We start from the raw sequence: 12,357 nt of genomic DNA on the forward strand, positions 1-12,357 counted from the left end.
TTCGCCTAGTAGGGGCTTCTTCAGGGGTTATTGCACAGTAGTGAGCTATAACAGAGATACTGGATGCGGTCTAGACATTCATAAAACATAGATCAACAATTCCAGTTTTGTACTGTAACACATGATAAGTAATTCAAAAACAATACATACCACAATGCATTGTGTGGTTAATATACAGATATTGGTATCTATTATCATAGTGATTAATAGTAAAATATCCATATAGTATATAGTGACAAAATAAAGTAGAATGTGATATACGTGTGTGTAACAATAGATGAATCATAAGATATATAAAATAATTAAAAAATAATTGAAATGACTAAGAAATAAATCATATTAGCATGTCTCCGTGTGTGTTAGACTGTAACCTGTCACATATATGACTGGAGAGAGTAAAATGGATTGGAAAGGAGGAACAACCTGGATATTGTAGGAATGACATGGGAGATTAGGAAATAAATCCCAATACTGTGTTGTTAGGAGGATAAATACAAAGTGACTATGTATAGTATTGAAGTGACATTGCAAGGTCCCCAAACCTACATTTGGCACTGGAAGAGTTAACCAGAAAAGCTGCTCGGAGGGGGGAGGACACTGCAGCCACAGCTCCTCTCCTAGAGTTTATCAGCACTGAAAGAGTGAACCAGAACAGCTGCTGAGGGGAGGAGGGGGCTGCAGTCACAGCTCCTCTCTAAGAGACTGTCAGCATACATAAAAGTTCTGATCTGAGAATTGTTTAGATTTAGAACCATTATTTATTGTTTTATGAGAAAATTTCATTAATGCGATACATTATTTGCCAAAAAAAAACCCTTCTGTTTGTTGTTCTTCCCACCTAAACATAAACAATGCGGGCGCCTCCAGCACGTGCTGCGTAATCTGCGCCTCATACCGCACGTTATCATATCACTAGCTATGACGTGGGGAAGCTAACACGCCGTGTCTTACTACCTTAGAGCAGCAGCGTGTAAGAAAAGCCAGGCGTGTTCTCAGCTTCATTCATAAATGATTTCCGTGCTGGGGCTGGGATGACTTGCCTATTGGCTGCTCTTGGCTCCTGCCAGCCCCTCCACGGTCCGTGCTGAAATTAGTAGCAAGAAGGCATGTAATTGACAGAGTCACGTGTGCCTGAAGGGGGCCAGGGAGCGAGCACACAGAGAAGGGAGCAGCACAAGAGGGAGAGCACGCTAGACCATGCGAGCTAAATCTGGGATCGCTCCAAATCAGGATGTCACATTGATGCAGCGGATCACCCCCGAGAAAGAGGAAACTTTTCATCTGTCGTTCCTGGAGCAGAGGGCGTCATGGCCGAAGGTGCCTGATTTTTTTTTTGTAAGGGGGGTGGGAAAGGGGTTGGGGTCGCTGCGACCTCCCGGTAGCCGATGTGCACACATGAGAAGTGAGCGGCTTTTGTTTGAATGGCCGTATGGGGATGTTGAGTGGTTGTGGTCCACCTGCCCCGGCGTACAATAACAAGTTGTGCAATCCTCCTCACATCTGCCCGCTTTGTGTACAAATAAGCAGGACGTATGCCGCCAGGTAGGTGTGAGCTCACAATAATGTCATTTCTTTCTCTTCCAGGAGGTGCTGGGGAAGCCGAGCCAGGCCAGATACCAGAACAGGAGGAGGACAGCCAGGTCCTGCATGGCTCAGGCCACTGCAAATGGTTCAATGTACGCATGGGGTTCGGCTTCATCTCTATGACCAGCCGGGAGGAAAGTCCCCTGGAAACCCCCCTTGATGTTTTCGTACACCAAGTAAGTCCTGGCCCTTCATCCTTACCTCCCTCCCCTTCCTCCTTTCCTGCTAACCACCCACTAGGAGACTGGCAAACCACCCACTATGACCCCTTCACCGCCATCCTAGGTAGTCTGCTATCTCCTGAGATGGGTTCAGCCACATTGAAGTGGGCGTAAAGCCAAAACTTTTTGTTTTGCTGGATTTTGACAAGGTTGTCAAGGGTTAAAATGCCTGGCAGGAGATGTTTTGGCGGTCTGTGTACCAAGGGGGGCATTTCCTTTCACTTTCTGACCCCGTGCTACAGGAAGTTGGAGGCAATCTACTAAAAATGAGGGAGTTACCCCAAAACAGGTAGCTCTTGTTCTGAGGACAGATGTTACATTTTGGGTTTTTTTCCCTAAATGCTGACAATGCTTACCGGTAAAAATAAAGAGGGGGAGTCTTCCAGATATGTCAGACCCTCTGTGTCCTCTTCTTCACTCCAGCTATTGTTACATTTTAACCTTGACCTTGTTCTGAAGTAGCTCTTATTCTAAGGACAGATGTTACAGTTTTAATTTTTCCTTTTTTTCTTGGTGGCAATGTTTTCCAGTTCAACAGAGGGGGATTCTTCCAAATATGTCAGACCCACTGTGTTATTAATATTAAACAGGATTTATATAGCGCCAGCATATTACGCAGCGCTGTACATTAAACAGGGGTTGCAAATGACAGACAAATACAGACAGTAATACAAGAGGAGAGGACCCTGCCCCAAAGAGCTTACAATCTAGACCCACTGTGTTCCTTTCTCCACTCTGTCCAAAGCTCTGGGGTTAGTCTCCCAAATAGATCAGACCCTCTGTGTCCCCTTCTGCACTTCAGCTAGGTTTACATTTTAACCTTGACCTTACAAACCAGAAGCTTTAGTTCTAGGGTATGTATAAGCAAAAATTTTATTTTAGATTAAGTGGGAAGGGTTAAACCTCTCCCTAGTTATTTTTTTTTTTTTTTGCTATTCATATACCATAGGGAATTTTTTGATTTCAGTCTCAAGATCCATATTAAAGCTCTCCATGTTTTGGTGACCACACTAAAAATTTTTACTCCCATTGTAACTCAGTGGTAATGGTGACTAGTACTAGGAGGGGAGTAAAATTTTCAAGGGGGGGAGGGGATACTTGACAGAGGTCTAAACTTTCCCCACTATACCCAAATTGATAAAAAGAAACTCTTACCTTCCTCATGGCTTATAAAGCCAGCTCTTCAAGATCCATATTTATCAAAATATGGTTTCCAACAAAGTGGATAACACATGTTAATGCTGTTTATTGAAGTTGGGAAATGGGGATTGCTAAGGAAATTATTTAAGTTGTTTGCCACACAGTAATCTGACTTCATCAAGATCACCAAGCATTTGCTGTGAGCTCCAAGGCTTGTTTTCTAGTAAGGCCCAGCTTCTAAAATACAATGAGCAAATGATAATAAATTTAATAATGTTTTAAAAGGGGCCATGTTGCTCTTGTACTGGTTAGGAACAGCAGGGAATCTGGTGAGCTTCTGCTCTTCCTTAAAGCCAAGAAAGCATGTGGCCAGAGGAGGTTCATGTTTATACTTTTCTAATGTGTGGACGGTGCATAGCTTTTATTTTACTAACATCACTTGTGCTGTATTGGACCCCTTCCTGTTTAAAATGATTCTAGTTATATTTTTTACAGTTGGTATTGATGTTTTCAGACATTAGGACAAGCTGTGTTTTTTGTAATTCAGACACAAATTGTATCTTTTTCTAGAGAGGGCTCTTTGTTTAGTAACAGGGTACCACTACACATTGAATATGTAACAGTACCAGCAGGTACACAGCAGATTGAATGTTGATTCACAAGGAGCATTTAGTGTATATTATTTTTCTCTGTTGATACAGTTTGTGACAATCGTTGGAAATAGCCTTTGATGCTAACATTCATTTGGGAGTTATCTTAGTACCATGTTTCCAGAAGCCATGTAGCAAATCTGTGGCCACATGTTTCTCATATTTGTTACCAGTAACTCCTAAAATAAATAGTTGTTACAAACAATAATAAAAAACATTTTAGATTTATAATGCTATTGACTGTGCTTCCCCTTCTGTCACCGCTCTATACCCTCCTGTGACTGCTTTGATTGGGGCCATGGTTCAGCCCCAAAGAAACAAAGCTCTACTGACATGGAGCTTGATGGGTCACATGGGGACATTTCTTCTTTTTTTGCTGGTCAGCTAATGCCAAGGCCCACCACTCAGTGCTTTGCCTTTTTCCACAAATAGGTGTAAAGTCTAAAATCTGACCGTGTGCACTTATGGTGGAGAAAGGGGCATTCATTTTTATGGAATATTTCTCCTATTCTTTCTTCTCCTTCTGTTTTTGATATTAAGTAAGGTTGTATGTGGTGTGAGTGTTTTGTTCTCTCGTTTGAGATCCTCTTACCTAAATCATTGTCAGATCTGATTGCTATCAGTCTCTTAGTCCCCCTTTTTTTTCATTTGAACCTCCTTCAGGTTGTTAAATTGCTTTTTACGATCTCATAAATTTACTTTATAGATGAATAAACGAAAAAAAAAAAAACTTCCTCTTTGTGTAATTGTATATTTCTTCCCTGTTCTTTTATTCCTTTTTAGCCACATATGAAGTGTGTTCCTCCTTTTTTATCTTTAATGTTTCTCTGGTATTGTAACTTTATGAATAAATTTGATTAAACATATGTGTTTTCAGTTTATTAGCTTCTGTTCTGTGGATGATAGGCGGCTTATTTGTGTTGATGCTGATTTATTTTCAAAGGTGTTTAGTATATATCACTGCTCTTAGTTTTCCAACAGAAAAATATACACGGCAGAATAAAATATTATAAATGTACAAGAGACTCCAATTACTGTGGCTGTTTCTAGGGTTTAATTATTTCTACTAGTAATCTAAGGTATATAGAACCTTGTGTTGATGAAACCATTTTTTTTCATCTTGTAAACATTTGTTAATGTATCTAAATGTTTTTTTAATTAGATTATATTGGTTAAATTTTAGCTGATAAATGAACATGTTTTATATTATTGGATATCCCAACTGGTTGTGCATTGTTTGAAATTAAGGTTTTTTAATTACCTTCCAGTGGAGAAAAATGTTATAGTTGAGGTTTTATCATCTTGCAGTATTTCAAAGCAGTAATATACCCCTAGAAATGTGTTAATATTCAGGTTAGAGTAACACTGAGCATATTTGTTTATTATAACAATAACACTGACATATTTTATTGCTTTTTCTGTATTTTACTTAGAACACATCCTGATTTTAGATAAATGCTCTTTGTATGTTACCATTTTAGATCAGTTGTTTATGTAGTTTTCTTGAGCAAGTATTTGTTCATCTAAAGTGTTTGCGCTTCTAAACAATGAAGACACAAAGGTTTGATAAATACTGTAGGGCTCATTATTATAAATAGGAGCTGATGTAAAATGATGTTCATGGCAACAAATGGTCTTCTATCTTTATATTTTTGATTATGGATCATGAAAACAAAATGCTGTTTGTAAACATCTCCACTTTCTTTATGAATAAGCTTTTGTGTAAAGAACTGCCCTGGTTGTTGTTGGTCTTCTATACAGTGTTCTCTTTTTTTATGTAGTGTTATATAACAGCTGATGATTATCAAGAACCTGCTGGTGGTGTTAATCACAGAATGTGTTTATATGTGTCTGTAGGTATATTCTAAGCAGCACTTTTTAAAGATTGAAACAAAAACCCACATTGTTTTGTATAAGGCTAATCTTTTGTGAAATCTGCATTCTGAGTTTAATTTAACAGGCAGAATTACCCCTCAAACCATGAAGTTGTCCCTGGGGATGCACATACCACAGGCTGAGAAGCTGGCTTAAAAGTCTGCCAGCTTTAGCTTTAACCAGCAGTAATTAGGAAATAGTAGCTTGTCACCTTATATTGTTTTTCTTTATCACTCTATTGTTAAATTTTCCCTCTCTTCCAGACACTTTAATAGTTAGCTTTCCAGAGCATGAAATGTATATTATCCATAGTTGGGTACCATCAGATCTCAAGTTATTCATGATTCAAGATATTTGAATCATGAATAACTTGAGAGATCACTAATATTTGTATTTATTTTTTTTACACATAAAAAGCTTACTATTTTGTCTGAATCAAAGTTCAGGTAGTGTTTTTGAGCCTAATATGGGTGCTTACCGATCCCAAGAGCAACATATATAATGAAGCTGTTTATTGTTTGTCTTTTTATGGTAAATGCTGTTTAACAAAAAACCCACTGGTGGTGGTAGTAACTTATTTATATTCCCTGTATGTTGATATAATCTCACCTTGTGTTTGCATTCACAGTTTGAGGCAGTTTGAGATTTATTGATCAATTTTGTAGTGGTACATAATTTATAGCATAATTTAACTCCTCAGGGGACACAAATTTATTTCATACCCAAACATTTCCATGGCTTATCATGATCAGAGACAAAATATGTAGACTAAATTTTTTTTTTACAGTTTATTTTTTTCTTGTGTGTGTTTGTTTTTAACTTTGCTTTATATATTTTTTAGTATTTTTTTTCTTTTTTGGGAGGGGGGAGGGGTTTTCCAACGCCTGTGTGTTCTGCTTCCCATATGGTTTTTGGAAAGAGGTCTGAGCATCATTTTGTATCAAATAAACAAATCCGTTTGGTATACCTTTTTGACATCATTCCCTGTTATGACTGGTTTAGATAAAATGGGGAATGTTTTCATAGTATCTTTGCTTTAGCACTTGATTTCTTTTGCTCTCTGATATGATTAGGGGCTTGTTGTGCTATCATCCAAATATCAGTTTACAAGCCTGTAAACATGGGTGTTCTTCATTTTGTATTATTCTGCTGCAGTTTGAAGGTGAACACAATCCCAGTATGTGTTTATTTCATTTATGAACATCTTGGTCCTTATTGCAGATTCTATAGTTGATTTGTAGTTACAAAAAGAAGACTGTTTTATTACTTTAGCATAGTGGGCTTTTTTTTTAATATCGATAATTTATATTCATTTTTTCAATTGTTTAAATTGAACATTTAAAGGGATTTTTATTAGCTTAGTTCAGATATAAATGCCACAAAAAAAGTTTTATATTGGTAAGATTTTATACATCTTCTTGCCTTTTTTATTATTATTAATGTTATTAATATTGGGATGGCAGCAATGTGTGTTAACATTATTTTTCAGCATGTGTTGTAAAAAAAAAAAAAAAAAAGGATTTCTGTTTATCAGACATTTTTTCCATTCTGAACACATTCACTAAAACAGGTAACATTGTATATAAAAAAGGTAACTTTGTTTTTTAATTCCCATGTTACATACTTTGGCAAATAATTTTATGGTGTGATACAGATGATATGCTGTGAACAGCTTTGTTTTAAACATTACTTTAGCAATCCTGCTCTTTGCCAAAAGAAATGAGTACTTTAAAAGTCTCTATTATGGTTGGGTATTTAGTAATGGTGGTTCTTCAACAAAAGCTAATATAAGTTTTTTCATTATTGGGATACATTATTAGATATATATTTAGTTGTGTGTTTTTACATGTGTACTGGTATGTTTTACAGCATTTGGCTACCTAATGTAACAGGTAAACACTGTAATTGTAGCTCCTAATGAATTATATCATATAATTATATCATTATTATATCATATTTCCATTGTTGCATCAAAAGGTACCATTGATCACAAAATAAAACAAAGGTGATTGTATGTGTGTATATATATATATATATATATATATATACAGATATATATTTCCCACCAAAACCTTGACTTCAATCTGATGGCAGCCTTGATGTTGCCTCAATGACTTTTCCACTGTGAAACCTATTTCCTATCAGTATGTTTGGCAGCAAAGGGGTTAACATTCCTTCCCCCACTCCATTGAAGATCTTTTGAATGGGAGGAATTTGCACCCTTTGGCTCAGGTTGCAGACTCTCTTGATCAATCTAGGGAAGTGAGGGTCATAGCTATTCATTGTGTACTACTTCCTTGACTAGTATGAAACCTTGGTTATCCTTAAAGTAACATTTAGTTTGCTTTCTTGGTAGATATGTAGATGGTAGATGTGTCTGTAGCTCTTTCCAACTACATATTTGTAATTATGTTTATTAGTCATTGCAAAGGAAGTCAATACTTTGTAACCAAGTAATCTGACATTTTGGTTACATTAGCATGAGAAGATGTAATAAAAGCTGCTAAGGTGCCTAAATTCAGAACCCTACTCAAGATCATAGTTTATTATCCAATAATTGATCAGAATTAGTCTCAAATGTTTGTGTTGCCTTAGCATGCTGCACTGGAATAGCTTTAGAATTATTTACTTGTCTTTATATAGCACCAACATATTATGCACTGCTGTACAAAGTCCATAGTCATATTACTATGAGCAACACAGAATCTTTTTCAACTGCTTATTGAAAACCTACTGTTTTACAAATCAGATTATCAATATATTTTCTATTGATTAAAGAACATTTTGGCTTCAACGCTAATACACAATTAATGAAAAATGTGGAATACACGTTAAAACTTGCATGCATACAGCAGTATTGTGTTGTTCAAGGTCCATCCATTTATTCCAGTCCTTGGCCATCAATGTTTATTAAATGCAGATTTAAAGGTGTAAGAGAAGTCTATGCTGCTGGGTGCTTAGATGATTATTTGTGTGGTTTAGAATAAAAAAAATGCAGGCCTGTGACCTTTAACTGACTTGTTCCGTCGTGGATCTAAATTTTGTAATTAATATTTGACATTTTGTCATTGGAAGCGGTGTTGGTGCAGGAAACCTGGTGGGGGAGGTGGATGCAGTTTTCACATTTTTGATGCATTCAGGAGGTTAAAGTGGGCCCCCATTAAGATTAACCTCAACCCATTACAGCTTTTTTTTGGCATGCAGGCCCCACCCATGAATGGTCCTGGACAGCTAATACCAAGCTTTTGTTTCTCCTGCAGAAAGGGTTTTCCCCCCCTCTCAGAAAGGAAAGAAAACAGTCCTCTCTTTTTCTGTGTTATAATCATGTGACTTCCCTCCAGTGAGTCACAGATAGGGCTGAAGGTGATTCATGGGATGAATCAGACATCAACATTATTATTTTTCTTTAGTCTGGAAATAAATATGAAACAGGGATCTATATATACAAATATGGCAGAATATTGAACACAAGCCTGGCTGTAATTGTGCTGAGCTGCTTTGTTCCAACATCTGTATTTATTACAGCAGATTTGCACCTTGGGAAATCCTTCAACTATTGTCCTTATTTATTCCAGTAATATTATCATCAAGACAAATTTATTAATATTTGTGGACGTGGTATGGTGGCTATGATGGGCAATATGCCAATTACAGTTACCTGTCTTTTTCTGGAAAAATCATGCAAAAGCTGCAATTGTCATGTTTTTATTTAATTTATTTTTGTTTGTTTTTTTATTATTTAAAGGGTGGTTTAAATTGGCTGTCAGGTCTTGCATGTGAAATGGAGGGATCTTGTTTTAATTCCAACTAATGCGTGCTGTGTTTTTGAGCATAGTGATCGTTACTATATTTTCTCAGAACTCACATGGCAACTACAGTGGGGGAGGGGTCCCACCCACCAAGCTTCTGATGGGGGCTGGGATTCTTGCAAGAGAATTGTAGTGATAAACACTCTCAACTTCACTAAAGCTATAACCTATCAAACCCACATCAAAGACAAAAATGGAGGACACTTTTTTTGTTTTGTTGTTTTTTTTCCGCTTTACCTCTATTGTCTATAATAGGGGTTCAGACTTATGAACAATACATCTGCAAATCAATATTACTTTTGAGTTTTGTATTAAATTTACAACAGGCTGACCTAAATGATAAGTTTTTATAAAGGATATACAAAAAAACACACACATTTAGTATGGATTTTGTTTTTCTATTGCATTTGGTTTATTAGGTTAAAAGGACATTTTACTGGATTTGTGGTTATCTTTATAATGCCATGTTCACAAAGTGGATTTTATTTAGTAAATAAAAATATACTGTGTGTTTGACATATGAATTGTTTTCTTACATGTATTTTATTTCTTAGGTTTTATGTTAGAATGTATATTTAAACATCCAAAGCTAGATATTGGATGTAAAAAGAATATTGCTGTATACAGTAAACTCTTTTAATATTGAAAGTAGGAATCTTGAACTTATGTTTTTGTTTTTTTGTCTTTCTGTATTTGGAACCATGTGTCCCAATGTCTGTCTGTGTTTACTAGAAACAAATTAAAAAATGTTTAAAATTGAAATAAATGTTTGGTATTTTTAAATTAAAGCAGTTAAACAGTTCATTATAAACAACAATATTTACTTTTATTACCTTGCTTTTTAGTATCCTATTATGTCATCTGTTCTTATGCAGTTAGTGATTGAAAACATTTGTTTCCTATGTTCCCTATGACTTTGGTTGACCTAGAAAGACTTTACTTTGAGCTCATTTTTGTGCTCAACTGATAAGGAAATGTTACTTCAGTGAAGCTGAACAAAATATGCTTCTGTCATTTTTCCTGTCTTTTCTTCATCCTTCTCTAGAGTGCTCCCTCCTTCTAATAACCTACTCCATTTTGTTTGCTTTTTTTCTGTATGCTGTAGTATGTACATTTTATATGTTCACATCAGACAGTTTAGGACATTAACTTAAAGGATGCTGCTTCAGATCAGGCAAAATTAAATGATGAATAAAGCTGTTGCTCTTGTTATAAACTCTTGTAGTATGCAATTCATTTTACAACTATTTTAATTTGTTGTTGCTAATTGGATTGTAAAGATTTCTTGTGAAACTTGTTGGATCTATATTTGTTTATTCTGCTGCATTGTTCTATTTTCAGTTTATATTTAGTGGGTTTTCTAGGAAGAGGTTTCAGTGATAACAGATATCAGTTTTGTGATCACCACTAGAAGTGTAAAGGACAAACTGGAGGGGGGGGGGAGATACCATACCCCATTATCCTATAAGTTGTAATCTATTTTTATGTGTATATAAATTAATTTTTCTTACCAGGGGTTGCCCTAGGTAATTTGATAAGCTCTGGGCATGTTGGTTACATTTACTACTATAGAGGAATGTAGCAGTCTGTGTATGTACTTGTTTATGTTCCGTACTTCTTTCAATTATTGCTATTTCCTTAATTTGATAGTCCTGGAAGTAAAATGTATTTGTGTTCCCCGTATAATTAGTGACCATTCTATCCTGGCTGTTCATTGGCATAGTTTATTTGTTTACACCATATAAACTAATTTAAAGTTGGCTTAAATTCCACAATAATTTTTCAATACGCTGAAATGAAGCCATAATGATCAGTTACACCCCATTAGGGGCTCTGGGCACCGTGTAACACATGTTCCTCTGCTGCAGCAGGTGTTTACCTATTCTTCTTTTACACCCTTTAGACTATTTAATGGAAATCTGTCCTAGGAGAAATGCTGACTCTTGCTTTTGTGTTTTACCCAGAGGAAGGGAACACATAAAGAATTCTGACTTTTGTGATCTTCATTCTTTTTTTTGTGATTAAAGTATCATTTTGATCAGGGTTTGCAATAGAAGCTTCCGTGTAAGTGTGTGTGTGTTTTTTTTTTTTTCTTACACCAGGATTTTTAATTCTTAAAATGGTTATCCGTTTAACTTGAACTGTTAGAAAAGTGGCTATATCTACAGTTAAGGTTCCATCTGTTAAGCTAGTTTTGTGATCCGGTCACCACTAAGTATAATATACACACACCCACTGTATATTAAAGCCAGGACATAAAGAAATACAATTTGTTTATTTTAGTGAACTTTATCCATTCTTTTATTTTCCAAACCACCTCCTGGTTTGTTTGCAGCAAAACATGGGGAAAATAAGATCCGAGTAGATTGCAGGACAAAAATGAAAATGCAGAAAAATGAAATTAGGCTACCCTGTGGAAATCACTTCTCTCTTCTTTTGCATTAGTTTATCCAATGTATGACTTTATCTAGCTTGACCTTTTATACAGTGGGATTAGTTGAAAAGGTAACCTTATTCATTTTCCCATTGTGGATTTAAATATTTGCTGGGTCCTAGGTACCTTTTTTAGACCTGTGGCTGGGAGCATTGTCTTTCCTTTTGGATAAATTGACATGCCTCACCTCCTGTGTCAGTGTTTGTATCTGTCTGTCATTTGCAACCCCTATTTAATGTACAGCGCTGCGTAATATGTTGGCACTATATAAATCCTGTTTATTAATAATAATAATAATGCATAGATGGTAAAGTACTGAATACAAAAATCTGTTATTCTGCCAGCATAAAAACACATGGCATAGTGAGCCAGCTTGCAAATAGGGTGGTAAACTGTACAACCAGGGTGTGTGAATATAGGGGTAGTTTTAGGCTAAGTTGCTCTAAACCTTGCTGACATTGGTTTACTACATGTGCAGCTCGGAATATCGGCGGAAATTTCCAAAAATGGCAGGAATCAAAATCTCTGCCACATTTGCTTCATTGAGAATTTAGTGCAGAGACCTAACATTCATTGAAGTCAGAATGACTTCCAGAAGCTACATTTTTTTAGTTCTTAGGTGTAGGGAGGTCCTTCTGCATCCC

At 36.1% G+C, this 12,357-nt stretch overlaps 1 protein-coding gene across 1 annotated transcript in view; it reads left to right on the forward strand.

Moving 5' to 3' along the window:
* The first annotated feature begins 1,532 nt into the window (after positions 1 to 1,532).
* Positions 1,533 to 12,357, forward strand: part of LIN28B (lin-28 homolog B) — a 32,550-nt gene continuing 21,725 nt past the window's right edge. Inside the window, exons 1-2 of the mRNA XM_072410199.1 lie at positions 1,533 to 1,542; positions 1,585 to 1,760. Of these exons, the coding sequence (XP_072266300.1) occupies positions 1,533 to 1,542; positions 1,585 to 1,760 (186 nt within the window). The remainder of the gene's footprint in view (positions 1,543 to 1,584; positions 1,761 to 12,357) is intronic.

This window comes from Pyxicephalus adspersus, chromosome 4, assembly GCF_032062135.1.
Source record: "Pyxicephalus adspersus chromosome 4, UCB_Pads_2.0, whole genome shotgun sequence".
Taxonomy (NCBI): domain Eukaryota; kingdom Metazoa; phylum Chordata; class Amphibia; order Anura; family Pyxicephalidae; genus Pyxicephalus; species Pyxicephalus adspersus.